This window comes from Mizuhopecten yessoensis, unplaced genomic scaffold, assembly GCF_002113885.1.
Source record: "Mizuhopecten yessoensis strain PY_sf001 unplaced genomic scaffold, ASM211388v2 scaffold11037, whole genome shotgun sequence".
NCBI lineage: Eukaryota > Metazoa > Mollusca > Bivalvia > Pectinida > Pectinidae > Mizuhopecten > Mizuhopecten yessoensis.
In genome coordinates this window covers 809,618-825,095 of record NW_018408847.1, presented here as the reverse complement: position 1 = coordinate 825,095, position 15,478 = coordinate 809,618, and the positions used below count along the sequence as shown (strand labels likewise).

General features: G+C 39.9%; 2 protein-coding genes across 5 annotated transcripts in view; one reads left to right on the top strand and one right to left on the bottom strand.

Annotated features, from left to right (window-relative positions):
* The window catches only part of LOC110464824, a 32,435-nt gene extending 26,975 nt beyond the window's left edge, over window positions 1-5,460 (top strand). For 2 of the 4 annotated variants that reach the window (XM_021520268.1, XM_021520269.1), the window contains exons 9-11: window positions 374-486; window positions 3,112-3,211; window positions 3,946-5,460. In XM_021520268.1, coding sequence (XP_021375943.1) covers window positions 374-486; window positions 3,112-3,211; window positions 3,946-4,005 — 273 coding nt within the window. In that variant the 3' untranslated portion in view covers window positions 4,006-5,460. Of the gene's footprint in view, window positions 1-373; window positions 487-1,078; window positions 1,775-3,111; window positions 3,212-3,945 lie in introns of those variants that run through there. The other 2 variants (XR_002464543.1, XR_002464542.1) reach the window with 2 other exon arrangements.
* LOC110464825 lies at window positions 5,295-15,082 on the bottom strand. Its single transcript, XM_021520270.1, has 4 exons — window positions 14,801-15,082; window positions 12,761-12,888; window positions 8,472-8,697; window positions 5,295-5,849 (listed from the first exon to the last, which is right to left on the bottom strand). Exons 2-4 carry the CDS (start codon window positions 12,863-12,865, stop codon window positions 5,803-5,805), a joined length of 378 nt encoding a protein of 125 aa, XP_021375945.1. The 5' UTR covers window positions 12,866-12,888; window positions 14,801-15,082; the 3' UTR covers window positions 5,295-5,802.
* Window positions 15,083-15,478: the final 396 nt, after the last annotated feature.

Below are 15,478 nucleotides of genomic sequence, written 5' to 3'. Positions count from 1 at the left end.
GGAGTCAGTGTGCTAAAATTTCTTCATTTTCCTTGTTTAGAATCAGAGGTGCTAGTTTCAAATCCTTTTTAGTCTGAAATCTGTATGCTTGATATTGAATAAGATGGTTTTATTGTTTTTTGTCACTTTGAATAATATTTCTGTTCATGTTAAAAACGAAATCAACTCTCTGTATAAATATATCAGGTGACCGTTAAGGCCCATGGGCCTCTTGTTTCTTAAATTATTTTTTTGTTCTAAAAAATTCTGTATGAACAGTGATAAGGTATCTTACATATCGTTTCAGGTTATATAGCAATGTCTATGACAAGTCTTTTATATGTTTGTATTGTTTAATGACACACCTGATGATAAGAGTTATTTCCCTTTGCAGACTATCTTGACGGAGGAGGAAAAACAGCAGTTTAAACCCGTGTGTGGGAAACTCCGCAAAGGTCACGCAAGCTTCCACCACCCTCTGGCTGTTCATGGTTCTTACGGAAACAGGTAACGCAAGTCACATAATAGTTATAGATTCTCCTCAAAGGTCACGCGAGCTTCCACCATCCTCTCGCTGTACATGGTTCTTATGGAAACAGGTAACACAAGTCACATAATGGTTATAGATACTCAGCAAAGGTCACGTGAGCTTCCACCATCCCCTGGCTGTACATGGTTCTTATGTAAACAGGGAACACAAGTCACATAATGGTTATAGATACTCCGCAAAGGTCACGTGAGCTTCCACCATCCCCTGGCTGTACATGGTTCTTATGTAAACAGGGAACACAAGTCACATAATGGTTATAGATACTCCGCAAAGGTCACGTGAGCTTCCACCATCCTCTGGCTGTACATGGTTCTTATGTAAACAGGTAACACAAGTCACATAATGGTTATAGATACTCTGTAAAGGTCACGCGAGCTTCCACCACCCTCTGGCTGTACATGGTTCTTACGGAAACAGGTAACACAAGTCACATAATAGTTATAGATACTCCTCAAAGGTCACGCGAGCTTCCACCACCCTCTGGCTGTACATGGTTCTTACGGAAACAGGTAACGCAAGTCACATAATAGTTATAGATACTCCGCAAAGGTCACGCGAGCTTCCACCACCCTCTGGCTGTACATGGTTCTTACGGAAACAGGTAACGCAAGTCACATAATAGTTATAGATACTCCTCAAAGGTCACGCGAGCTTCCACCACCCTCTGGCTGTACATGGTTCTTACGGAAACAGGTAACGCAAGTCACATAATAGTTATAGATACTCCGCAAAGGTCACGCGAGCTTCCACCACCCTCTGGCTGTACATGGTTCTTACGGAAACAGGTAACACAAGTCACATAATAGTTATAGATACTCCTCAAAGGTCACGCGAGCTTCCACCACCCTCTGGCTGTACATGGTTCTTACGGAAACAGGTAACGCAAGTCACATAATAGTTATAGATACTCCGCAAAGGTCACGCGAGCTTCCACCACCCTCTGGCTGTACATGGTTCTTACGGAAACAGGTAACACAAGTCACATAATAGTTATAGATACTCCTCAAAGGTCACGCGAGCTTCCACCACCCTCTGGCTGTACATGGTTCTTACGGAAACAGGTAACGCAAGTCACATAATAGTTATAGATACTCCGCAAAGGTCACGCGAGCTTCCACCACCCTCTGGCTGTACATGGTTCTTACGGAAACAGGTAACGCAAGTCACATAATAGTTATAGATACTCCGCAAAGGTCACGCGAGCTTCCACCACCCTCTGGCTGTACATGGTTCTTATGGAAACAGGTAACACAAGTCACATATTAGTTATAGATACTCTGTAAAGGTCACGCGAGCTTCCACCATCCTCTGGCTGTTCATGGTTCTTATGTAAACAGGTAACACAAGTCACATAATGGTTATAGATACTCTGTAAAGGTCACGCGAGCTTCCACCACCCTCTGGCTGTACATGGTTCTTACAAGTCACATAATACTTATAGATTCATAATCAACTTCTGACAAATTGTTTTGTAGACATACAGTACAAATTTGTGAAACATTGTATTCAAACCTCTGGTTCTATGAAAGTTGATATAAATGTTTTCTCAGTCCTAGATCTTTTACACCCTGTTTATGTTGAAGTTTTAGTTGTCATTTTCCCTACTACTCAACACAGTGCTCCTACCACTACTTACCTGTGTGTTATTCCATTGATAGAAGTCTTTATAGCTCCTACCACTACTTACCTGTGTGTTATTCCATTGATAGAAGTCTTTATAGCTCCTACCACTACTTACCTGTGTGTTATTCCATTGATAGAAGTCTTTATAGCTCCTACCACTACTTACCTGTGTGTTATTCCATTGATAGAAGTCTTTATAGCTCCTACCACTACTTACCTGTGTGTTATTCCATTGATAGAAGTCTTTATAGCTCCTACCACTACTTACCTGTGTGTTATTCCATTGATAGAAGTCTTTATAGCTCCTACCACTACTTACCTGTGTGTTATNTTTTTTTTTTTTTGTGTGATATGTATTGAGACGATTACTTCCTTAGTAGCGATACATTTTTCAACAATTCATCCCCGTTGGTGGTCCAGGATCTCGCAAACAACATAATTCTGGTCAAAACGTAGATATCTGGTCATGTTGATACTGTATGCCGGTGTATTTAACTCATTCACCCCCGAAATTTCATAATGAACTATTTCAACCTTTGATTTGGAAGAGTTCAAATGTGGTTTCAGGGGTGAATGAGTTCAAACCTACAACCATTCATGTAATCTTTTTTACCATTCATGAAGATTCCCATCCCATTACCTTCATTGCAAAAGTAATTACATGATAGTGTGCATCAGTAAGTCTAGCTGTTGCTTCGTGTTTGCCGATTTATTTTGAAGTGTATTTTTTCTGGTGTAATTCTGTGCGTTTGTAAAGAATTTCTCCATATTGCTTGATCGGCTTAGCTTTTTTTTTTTCTTTTTTTTTGAAAAAAAAAAAAAAAAAAAAAAAAATGTTTTCAAAGGTTTTCATAACAATATTAGAACAGAATTGTAGATAACAGGTCCCTTGTTTGTGTATCAAATGAGAACTTAGTTTAATGTACTAAGTGTGACATTTATTTTAATCTTTTCAATAGGTCAGAGGTTCCGAGGCGAGCTGCCGTACTGAATTACTTTGGAGACGGAGTGAAATCCAGCACTAATGAAGATTTGCTAAAGGGCATAAAGATTCCAGAGGTAGGGGAGATCACTCTAAATAAATCCAGAGGCAGGGGAGATCACTCTAAATAAATCCAGAGGCAGGGGAGATCACTCTAAATAAATTCAGAGGCAGGGGAGATAACTCTAAATAAATCCAGAGGCAGGGGAGATCACTCTTAATAAATCCAGAGGCAGGGGAGATCACTCCAAATAAAAGCAACTCAATTGTATGAAAATTTCATGTATTGCTTCTAGAGGTAAGGTAGATAATTGACAGTGAACCCACTATAAGGGGAGGTAACTCACAATAAACAGAAATGGTATCCTAGACACACCTCTAGACCCACCTTAGATACATATTCTGACCGAAAGCATGGATGATCTTTATGTTTGGACATTACGGCCATCAACAGTGTTGTACTGTGATATAGCTGGCGGTGACTAATACCTCTGAGAGCTTGTATCAGATCATTCAACAGGTTTTTAAAATAATTGTATATTTATCAATCATCTCTGGGTTTATTGTTTTATGGAAATGATTGCAAAACAAATTACAAGATGGGTGATCGAGATTTTACCATTGATACTGTCCTATTTAGACTTAATGTACTGAAAGGCGATATTTAATCTAAACAAAAGTAAATAGGTATCAATAGTAGGTGGATCTGGGGGTGGTAGCTCCAAGCATGAATTGTTTTACTCAGGAAATTATAGCTATAAATTTCACCATGAGCTGATTGCATCTTGATGGAAACTATCATGTATTTCAGGGCGAGAAAATGGAAGGCCAGTTTTTCCCTCTTGTGTTTGACCCTGCGTGGATGTCATGACGTATGACGTATGACGTAAATGATGATTTGGTGTGTTTGACCCTGCATGTATGTCATGACGTATGACGTACAGGATATTACCTAATTGATGGTAACGCCCACTTCTCTACAGACATGTCTGAAGTGAACCGATCTGTAGTGAGTGGGCTTAAGGTCCACAGATCTCAGTGACAGGCTGGTTATACCAATCAAGGGGCAAGCATGTATTTCAGTCATTGTTATTTAAATATTGTTTTGATATAAAATTGACAATAAAACCTTAGTCAAGAATTTTTTTATTATTTTTTTATAATCTTTATAATATTTTATGTATTTATCCAGTAAAACCCATGCCTGATAATATCTATATAAGTTCAGTAGAAATGTTAACAAATACTGTTCATGATGTAACAAGCATAATCCCCAAATTTATGTAAATTATATGTTGGTTCCCTAGGGTTACAGAAGGATAAAGATTAGTAATGCAATTTTCAACTTCAAATTTTGGAGAAAATGTACAGAATTAGTAGTGATTTTGTGTATGTCATCTTAGTATCATCAATTTGAATCCTAGGACAGGTATATTTTTGTTTTCAGGTTGAACATTTATGACAATATCACAGATTAAATTTTTGTCTGAATTTGTCTTAAAGCTAATGAAAATCAATAAGGGCACATCTAAACATTTCACAACAATTATGAAACAAGTTTTCCAACTGACATTAATCACTTTTGTTGGCCTGGATGGAAACATGAGAGGGTCTTAATGTGGGAGGAAACTGGAGTACCTGAAGAAAACGTGGTCAACAGGTGACCCAATACTTTTTGTGTCCAACTGGGAAATCAAACGTTGGCCATTTCTGTTAAAAAACACATCCAAAGGGCCTATCTAGTGTTAACTATATGGAAAGGGTGGGAGGCTTTAACCGGAGGCTATTAACAAAATATTGAAAATGGATTGATGAAAGGAATGGTAAGTTTGTATAAATTAAAGCCTGTCACTAATGATATTACAGAAAGATGCCTCTACTTCCTCTATAGGATTAATTATAGAACAGTCCTAAACTGACTCCAGCCAAAGCTTAATTGAATTTACCTAAAAATAGATTGAAAATAAAAAACAAAATGGCATTACTTTTATAGGGATTGTTGAAAAAATATTTTCTTTGTGCTATGAGGCCTGGAATCCCAATTTTGTTCAGAAAATTGCCAGAGTGACAGGGAACATGATCTAGTACCCATTGATAGGGCTGAATCACAAGTTGACACTGTAAAATCAAAGCAAATACCGTAAATCATCAATTTTAGGAGCATTTATTTTTGCAATATTCTATTATTAGAATAGAGAATATTTGTATACATAAAAGGAACAACAAGGGCTGCATATTTTTTGCTCAACTGTTTAGGAAGAAATTATAGATTTATTTTTAAAATTGGGATTGTCATCTCATATTGAATCAATGAACTGTAAACAAACAACAATGACAAAGACTGATGCAGAGAAAAACAATGGCAGCTTAATCAGAATAGACATTATCCATTAGCATTGGTGCTATACTGTAAATGACAAGCTGTTTGTTCTTAGAAAACAAGTTTGTATAGGCTGCACAGGTGTTATTAGGAGTTGCATTATAGCGTAAATATGTCGATGAAAGCTTCAAATAACGAACCAGCGTTGAAAAGCCTACATAATACGACCTCTCTGCTTACAGAATACGTCACTCTACAGAATATGTCGCTGCTCACATCCCTAGACATCCTTTTACTCAAAAGATCTCAAAAAGCGTTCATCACTGCCAGGTCCCGTGACTCCGTTCATTAGAAGATGCCCATGTCGTTAATATCATTGAAGAATGTCGCCAAATCTGTGAAAATATAAGTGAATGCCATTACATTATATTGGGTTCCTGTTGATTGTCACTACAGTAAGTGAGTCGTCTGCAGGAAGGAACATTGGAACGGATCTTTGTTTCACTGTTTTTGCGATTTTTTTATGACAAATCTAAAAAGTACACTTTATGACGTGGGCACAAAGTTCAGATAATTGCATGATGCTGATGTGGATGCTGAATCACACGCTTTTAGAATCGGCGTTTATATCACATTGTCCATGCTATACTAACCAACGGAAATATGTCCATACATTTTTCGGCTATTGACGAGCTTTGGTGAAAAATCAAAAGGGAAACGATTTTAAAACCCAATTTTAAGACGTGACAATCAAATTGAGAAGCACCTGAGAAGGAATTTCAGCCTGATAGACCCCTACTTGACTTGACTTCTAGTATAGTTGTGGAGTTATCCCCTCAGACCGTAACAACGGTCTGTTACTTGTTTCGTAAAGGATCATTCACCAACTACAACAGGTACTAACGCCCGTATATAGCATGGATCCAACAAGATCTACCGGATTCCCCTAAGTAGTACCGTATAGCTGTGTAACAGGAGAAAGAGAAAATGTAACGGCCAGACCGGGGTTCGAACCTGGGACCCTCCGAAATCTACACGGACGCTCTACCAATTGAGCTACCTGGTCGCCGACGATCGCCCCAGTCCAGTTCCACTGCAGCTGTAAGCACAAGGATACCCAGAACGTTCCTACGTGGAGAGGATCAGGAGGAAAATACTGATTGTACTGAGGATTATGTGTTCTGGAGAAGTTAGTTATAGAAAATGAAACCAAAGAAAAGCCAAAAAGCAGCGAAAGACGACGAAATAAACATGATAAAGCAACTGCTAAAATGAAAGAATGAAGATTTATGAAGACAAAAATTCGGCACAGAATACCGAGTTTAAGATTTAACAGGCAGCTGTTATTTAGGGTGAAAGAAGGCTCTTACAAATCTGCAAAGTTATGTAGAAAAGTAAAACTAAAAGGGTAAACTAAAAAAAGTATTGAATAATGAGTTGTATTCTGATGTTTGAAGAAATGTAATCAGCCTCACTAGTAAAAGTATACAATTTCGAACTGATAGCCAAATGTGGGATGTAAAGGAGGACTATTTCCACCAAGAAGTACTACACTGCTAGACTCCCAGCAACAGCACTAGATCAACCATGACATCAGCAACAAGCAAATTCGTGGAATTTATATCCCCCGCTTGCAGGACATATTGTAGGTTAACATTATTGAGGTAAGGTTTAAACATGTGAGTATCGTGCTATTGAGACATAATGTAAAGCTTGAAACTTGAAGGGAAAAAAGGCCCCATACCTCATTGATTATCCGTAAATATGCACAAATCAAATTGGTTAGCCAACTTTGCATGAGTTGGATGTGAATAAGAAATTTAATTGAAACATCTTAACAATATCTACAGCAACAAGTACTAATTGTAAAAGGGGACCATTACAGATGTCCACCAAACTGCCCGCATAGTCGCAAAGATGTATCAGAAAAGTATCGCATTCCCATAGTACACCTACAATGTACATACTAAATTTGAGTGAAATTGAGCATTTTCTAAATTGCAACCAATCAGAATCCTCTGTGTAGTTGCTATGGCAACGCAACGTATGCGATTGAATTTGCAGTGCCCTAATACCCCTATATACCAATTTTCATCGACATCAAACAATATCTAAATTGCGACCAATCAGAAGCCTCCGTGTGGTTGCTATGGTAACGAAACTTATGCAGTTTTATTCGCAGTCCCCTAATACCCCTATATACCAATTTTTAAAAAAATCGAAAAATATCTGAATTTCGACAAATCGGAAGCCTCCATATGGTTGCTATGGCAACGAAACATATGCGGTTGAATTCGCAATCCCCTTATACCCCTATATACCAATTTTCATCAAAATCGAACAATATCTGAATTTTCACCAATCAGAAGCCTTCTTGTGGTTGCTATATGGTTGCTATGGCAACGAAATATCCAGATCTGATGGTCTATTGCCCGTCATCGCCCTCTAGTCCTGTCCCTTAATCAGATCTGATGGTATATTACCCATCATCGCCCTCTAGTCCTGTCCCTTAACCAGATCTGATGGTCATATACACGTCATCGTCCTGTACTATTGTCCCTTAACCAGATCTGATGACCTTATACCCTTCATTGACCTCCATGCCTGTCTCTACACCAGATCTGATGATATATTGCCCTTTTTCACCCTCAAGTCATGTCCAATACCCATATCTAATGGGTTTATACCCTTCATCGCCCTCCATTCCTGTCCCATACCCTAGTCTGATGGTTTTAAACCCTTTATCGTCCCCTATACCTGTCCCTTACCCTTGTCCTATGGTTTGATACCTTCCTCGCCCGTTATTCCTGTACCTTCATTTAACACATGGTCTCCTGTCACGACATCATGCTTGATATACGAAACATTTACCTCAATTACCCTAACCACAATATATACCGTGTCCCACCATTACCTGCTAGCCCTACTGAATATGGGATATGTCCCTTCCCCTGCCAAGCCTTATAGCTCTACCCCTAGTCCGTCTCTTATCCAGACATCATTACTGATAGTCTTACCGTGGATTGGGAGATCTCCGTCGTTGTGCTCAAACTCCTTGCTGCTAAATACCTCTTCTGCGAGGTACTGCGCCGAATCCTCATCCAAATTTATGTTCACATAGCGGAAGATATTTTCCAACTCGTGCCTGTCTATATGGTTGTCAGAATCGTTGTCCATGGGTTTGATGCCCGTGACTATCAGCTGGATGGAATGGTCCCTGGTGGTTTCCACTCCGTTGCGCCTCTGTAAATTAACCACTTGAAGTTAAAGATAAAAAATATCATTAAATTTATATTATTCGTCACACTACAAATCTTAAGCTGAAGAAAATAAAAAAGGAATATAAGTTGTATAGGGCGCATTTTTTGTTGTTGACAGACGACAGCAGATTCGATAAACATGGGAAGTGTTTTGGGAAACCTTTTCTATATCAACTCAGTCAGTGAAACGTATCTCATGTATCCCGCACGTGTTTATTACCGGGCTGGCCTAGCTGTCGCGATCATATAGATAAAACTACCACCGAGATACTGACCAAGATAATCAGTCTGATTGATTGTTTTACAGTGTCCTTGTGGAGAACCACGTCACAAGACGTAAAGCGTCATCGAGGAAACAGCAGTGCAGCTGTGCGACGTCGGTTCCCTTCCTGAGTCTGATATAGAATTATTATATCCTTCTATACAGCAGAACACATTGAGCAATAATCTTAACGTATAAGGACAAAATTGGGACCCAAAATCGATACCAAAATGACACGAACGGGAACCGTGAGAAGACATCAAAACAAAATCAAAAGGCGTCACAAATAAAACGAAACCGGAGGCAGAGCCATGTTAGCCGGAAAGGAAAACGTTTCCTGCATCACAAGTGACCCCGTCACAATGTCTCCTGACAACTCCAGGGCAACTGTTGCTACTGGAAACAAAGCTTGATACAGAGCATGTGAGGGTCAATTGTCCGGGCCGACCCTGTCAAAGCAAAGACTATGCTTCAGCCAATATGTTACAGCGATTAGATTAAGGATGTGCTTTAATCAGGTTCAACACTTGTCGAATATATAATGTCACCTGAAATATGTTTTACAAATAAATTAGTTTAGAGAATTCCTATTTTTCGGTAGATATGTTTTAATGATAGTTAGCGTTTGCTTCTCCATGTGAATTGTAATGGGTTTAAATGTGAATAAATTTGGCTCGTTGTTTTTAAAGTGAAAGCAGCTCTAAATTCCGAAACCACTTTCTAGTCAAACAGAGATTACACTAAGCCAACGCATTCCGTTTCTATTTGTGAAATATATGCACATTCTAAGACGTTTTCAATTTTTACATTGAGATTAATTGACGATGTGTTTTCTTTAAATAACAAGAAAATCATCGACCACGTCGACCGTGTACTGCTTTCCTTGATCTTAACTTACGAAATGACCAACAGAGACAATTAATACTAAATGTACGATTTTGACTTTCCAATAGTGAATTTTTCCATTCTTGATAGTAATGTCCCTATTTCTCAAACCTGCTGTGTTTCATTTCGCAGTTGATCGTTGTTCAAGAGCTTGCTTCGAATATCATGACTTCCGTGATATATTTCGACCACTGACAGACAAACCTACGACACAATGTTTCGAGAGATACACATTTCTGAAAACTGGGGGCAGGTTTAATAGTCGACAGCATGATCTCATATTAAAATACGTCGCCTCTTTGTGTGAGTTGAAGGTTGATGCATTTGTTGGTGTGCCCTGTGGATGTGAGGATGTTGCATTGATTAGATTTGACGTAGATTGACATGGTGGGTGTCGTCAATGAGGCAGAAGACGCTTACCCTTCCGGAACATCTGGTCTGATAATCCCTGTACATATGCAAGGGTCCATATGTTAATGTTTCCTTTGTTCATACTCTGCCATAGTTTTATCGATTTTGAGTTCGAATTGTTGTATTGTTGACACTTTGGTATCCTCTCTTTCTTTGTCTTTTCATCTTATTTTGTTTCAAAAGGGCAAACAGTGACCGTTTCTTTATCTGCTAGAAAGATCAGGTCAGCTTACAAATTATCAAACACTCTAGACCTAAAAGCTGACCGGGGTTGTCAAACACTCTAGATCTCACTACTGACCGGGGCTGTCAAACACTCTAGATCTCACTACATCTCACTACTGACCGGGTCTGTCAAACACTGTAGATCTCACTACTGACCGGGGCTGGCAGACACTCTAGATCTCACTACTGACCGGGCCTGTCAAACAATCTAGATCTCACTAATGACCAGCTCTGTCAAACACTCTAGATCTCACTACATCTCACTACTGACCGGGTCTGTCAAACAACCTAGATCTCAATACTGACCGGGGTCTGTCAAACACTCTAGATTTCACTACTGACCGGGGCTGTCAAACCCTCTAGATCTCACTACTGACCGGGTTTGTCAAACACCCTAGATCTCACTACTGACCGGGTCTGTCAAACAATCTAGATCTCACTAATGACCGGGTCTGTCAAACACTCTAGATCTCACTACTGACCGGGGCTGTCAAACACTCCAGATCTCACTACTGACCACAGCTGTTAAACACTCTAGATCTCACTAATTACCGGGTCTGTCAAACACTCTGTATCTCACTAATGACCGAGTTTGTCAAACATTGTAGATCTCATTACTGACCGGGTCTGTCAAACACTCTAGATCTCACTACTGACCGGGGCTGTCAAACACTCTAGATCTCACTACTGACCGGGCTGTCAAACACTCTAGATCCCGATACTGACCGGGTCTGTCAAACACTCTAGATCTCACTACTGACCGGGTTTGTCAAACACCCTAGATCTCACTACTGACCGGGTCTGTCAAACACTCTAGATCTCACTACTGACCGGGGCTATCATACACTGTAGATCTCACTACTGACCGGGGCTGTCAAACACTCTAGATCTCACAGTGACCGGGGCTGTCAAACACTCTAGATCTCACAATGACCGGGGCTGTCAAACACTCTAGATCTCACTACTGACAGGGTCTGTCAAACAATCTAGATCGCACTACTGACCGGGTCTGTCAAACACTCTAGATCTCACTACTGACCAAAGCTGTCAAATACTCTAGATCCCACTACTGACCGGGGCTGTCAAGCACTCTAGATCTCACTAATTACCGGGTCTGTCAAACACTCTGGATCTCACTACTGACCGGGTCTGTCAAACATTGTAGATCTCACTACTGACCGGGTCTGTCAAACACTCTAGATCTCACTACTGACCGGGGCTGTCAAACACTCTAGATCTCACTATTAACCGGGGCTGTCAAACACTCTAGATCCCACTACTGACCGGGTATGTCAAACACTCTAGATCTCACTACTGACCGGGTCTGTCAAACACTGTAGATCTCACTACTTACCGGGTCTGTCAAACAATCTAGATCACAATACTGACCGAGGTCTGTCAAACACTCTAGATCTCACTTCTGACCGGGGCTGTCAAACACTGTAGCTCTCACTGCTGACCGGGGCTGTCAAACACTCTAGATATCACCACTGACCGGGGCTGTCAAACACTCTAGATCTCACTGCTGACCAGAGCTGTCAAACACTCTAGATCTCACTACTGACCGGGTCTGTCAAACACTGTAGATCTCACTATTGACCGGGTCTGTCAAACACTCTAGATCTCACTACTGACCAGGGCTGTCAAGCACTCTAGATCTCACTACTGACCAGAGCTGTCAAACACTCGAGATCTCACTACTGACCGGGTCTGTCAAACACTCTAGATCTCACTACTGACCGGGTCTGCCAAACAATCTAGATCTCACTGCTGACCGGGGCTGTCAAACACTCTAGATCTCACTACTGACCGGGGCTGTCAAACAATCTAGATCTCAATACTGACCGGAGTCTGTCAAACACTCTAGATTGCACTACTGACCGGGGCTGTCAAACACTGTAGCTCTCACTGCTGACCGGGGCTGTCAAACACTCTAGATCTCACTACTTCCCGGGTCTGTCAAACACTCTAGATTTCACTACTGACCGGGGCTGTCAAACAATCTAGATATCAATACTGACCGGGGTCTGTCAAACACTGTAGCTATCACTGCTGACCGGGGCTGTCAAACGCTCTAGATATCACCACTGACCGGGGCTATCAAACCCTATAGATCTCACTACTGACCGGGTCTGTCAAACACTATAGATATCACTACTGACCGGGTCTGTCAAACAATCTAGATCTCACTACTGACCGGGGAATTTAAGTAATTTGATGACCTCAAAGAGTTGACAAACGTTTCAATTCAATATACTCTTACCTGTTTCAACATGTTCTTTGCCGATTCGTCTCGTTTGACAGGAAGTGAGGAACACAGCGCCATCAGCAGAAGGCAAGGAAACACAATTTTAATGATGCACGTCATCTTCTTTTCTGTACGTAATATAACTAGAAACAACGTTGATATGTCATTCAGTTAGAAATATATCATAATTTACACACACAAAATATATATGTTATTGATTTAATATGTAATTGCACGTAAGCACTAGACTGCTTTTAGGTGAAAAATATCAACTGCATTAAATGAAATATGAATAGTGTTATTTAATATTTATTTTCCACTTTCACTTCCACAAAGTTGCCATTGGTATTGTTTATGTTTGACACTTAAATAATAAAAGTAAAATTTAGGGACGGTGAAATTCTATTTAGATTAATCGTGTGTTATCTATGCTATCCGATGTAGTCTTCGTGACGTCATACAAAGGAAGACTGAAGACCATCTTTGTTATTTCGTTGAAAGACGTAAAGTGGCTATGCCATGCGAATATCCAATCAGTTAATCTTCAGGACAGTCTGACTATTCCGTCTCTGAACCATAATAATAGCTCTACTGCAATAGTTATGTCTGGTCAAAGTAATTTGACAGAACAAAAGTATTGATAAAATACATGAGATATTTACAGTATATTGAGACCAGCTCAATGAAAACTTGCTCCACAAGTCAAAAAAACCAAAACAGTTTATATACCAACTGTGTTCTTAAAGTCGAAAATCAGCACGGATGTGTTAAACCCAACGTAAAAACTAGTTTTATAAGTCAACGTAACCAGAGGTGTATACAACCCACCGTTAAAACTAGCTTTATAAGTCAACGTTACCAGAGGTTTATACAACCCAACGTAAAAACTAGTTTTATAAGTCAACGTTACCAGAGGTGTATACAACCCACCGTTAAAACTAGTTTTATAGGTCAACGTTACCATTGGTTTATACAACCAACCGTGGAAACTAGCTTTACCAGAGGTTTATACAACCCACCGTTAAAACTAGCTTTATAAGTCAACGTTACAAGAGGTGTATACAACCCACCGTGAAAACTAGGTTTATTAGTCAACGTGACCAGAGGTTTATACAACCCACCGCGAAAACTAGCGTTATAAGTCAACGTGACCAGAGGTGTTTACAACCCACCGTGAAAACTAGCGTTATAAGTCAACGTGACCAGAGGTGTATACAACCCCCCGTTAAAACTAGCTTTATACGTCAACGTTACCAGAGGTTTATACAACCAACCGTGGAGACTAGCTTTACCAGAGGTTTATACACCCCACCGTGAAAACTAGTTTTATTAGTCAACGTGACCAGAGGTGTTTACAAACCACCGTGAAAACTAGCTTTATAGGTCAACGTTACCATTGGTTTATGCAACCAACCGTGGAAACTAGCTTTACCAGAGGTGTATACAACCCACAGTGAAAAATAGCTGTACAAGTCAACGTTACCAGAGGTTTATACAACCAACCGTGAAAAAAAGCTGTACAAGTCAACGTTACCAGAGGTTTATACAACCAACCGTGAAAAATAGCTGTACAAGTCAACGTTACCAGAGGTTTATACAACCCACCGTGAAAACTAGCTTTATAAGTCAACGTTACCAGAGGTTTATATAACCCACAGTGAAAAATAGCTGTACAAGTCAACGTGACCAGAGGTTTATACAACCCACCGCGAAAACTTGCTTTATAAATCATAAACATTTCTTAGATTAATATAACTATTCAAACTGCATATACATTTCCCATAGCCATTAATGCTTGCTACACATGTAGAAGACGAATCTGATAGCCAGCTGCTTGATCGAAGAAAGCAACCGGCCGTTCATAGTAGATAATACACAAAGTACATGACGGTGATTCATAAAGCAGACAGACGATTGTGTCAGCGTAATGTTTTATAAACAATCTACATTTTCTCTATAATAATGATAATGATATAACGATAATGATAATAATGACGTCTGTGTATACCGTCCCCTAGATATGATTAACGGTACGCACTAAAGAGATATACAGACCTTCCGCTGTGGTGTTTGCCTCAGTCCGTTGTGGGTTTAATGCCAGCGTTGGAGTGACTTGATTGTGTAAATAACGGCGTCATTATCCTTCCGAGAGCTAATCGGTGTGTTATTATCAAATGATACCACCATTATCATGCATTATGCGCTCGAGCGAGTGTCGTTGTTGACCAAAATTATTCTGACATTATCCTACCAAGGGGGTCATTTTGTACGCGAGGCACTTCCGGGGAAAACAGTTGCTGGTTTGTGGCGGAGGAAATTCGACACTCCAATTTACTGAAGCAGTTTATTTGTTGAAAGGAAATGATGTATATATTAGGCAAAGTAGATCACGTGTATTCTGCAAACTACTTGCTTTAAGCGAGCTATACATTCTCGCATGAATTTGAAAGGAAATTCGCACGCGAATTCAAACATCACGCCAAAATATAGCTTCAGACACGTCCCAACATCACTAGAATATTTTAACACATTTTAAACACTTACGATGGTGGACCTTTAGTTTGAGACACAGTTGGAAAATAACTTCACAGGGAACAAAGTAAATCACAGTATTCTTTGTTTCATATCAGTTTCTTGGGTTAAAATCGATGTGATACTCGCAAGGAAACAGCAATGTTCTATCTATGACGTTAGCTAGTGCATTACTACAGAAGTGTACAGATAGTGACCAGA

What these genes read in the sequence shown, in the direction of transcription:
- LOC110464825 (XM_021520270.1), bottom strand. Translation starts at nt 12,865, where the DNA reads ATGACGTGCATCATTAAAATTGTGTTTCCTTGCCTTCTGCTGATGGCG. An exon ending in CAAAGAACATGTTGAAACAG is followed by an intron (nt 8,698 to 12,760) that starts GTAAGAGTATAT and finishes GTTAATTTACAG; the next exon opens with AGGCGCAACGGAGTGGAAAC. An exon ending in CGGAGATCTCCCAATCCACG is followed by an intron (nt 5,850 to 8,471) that starts GTAAGACTATCA and finishes ATATTTTCACAG; the next exon opens with ATTTGGCGACATTCTTCAAT.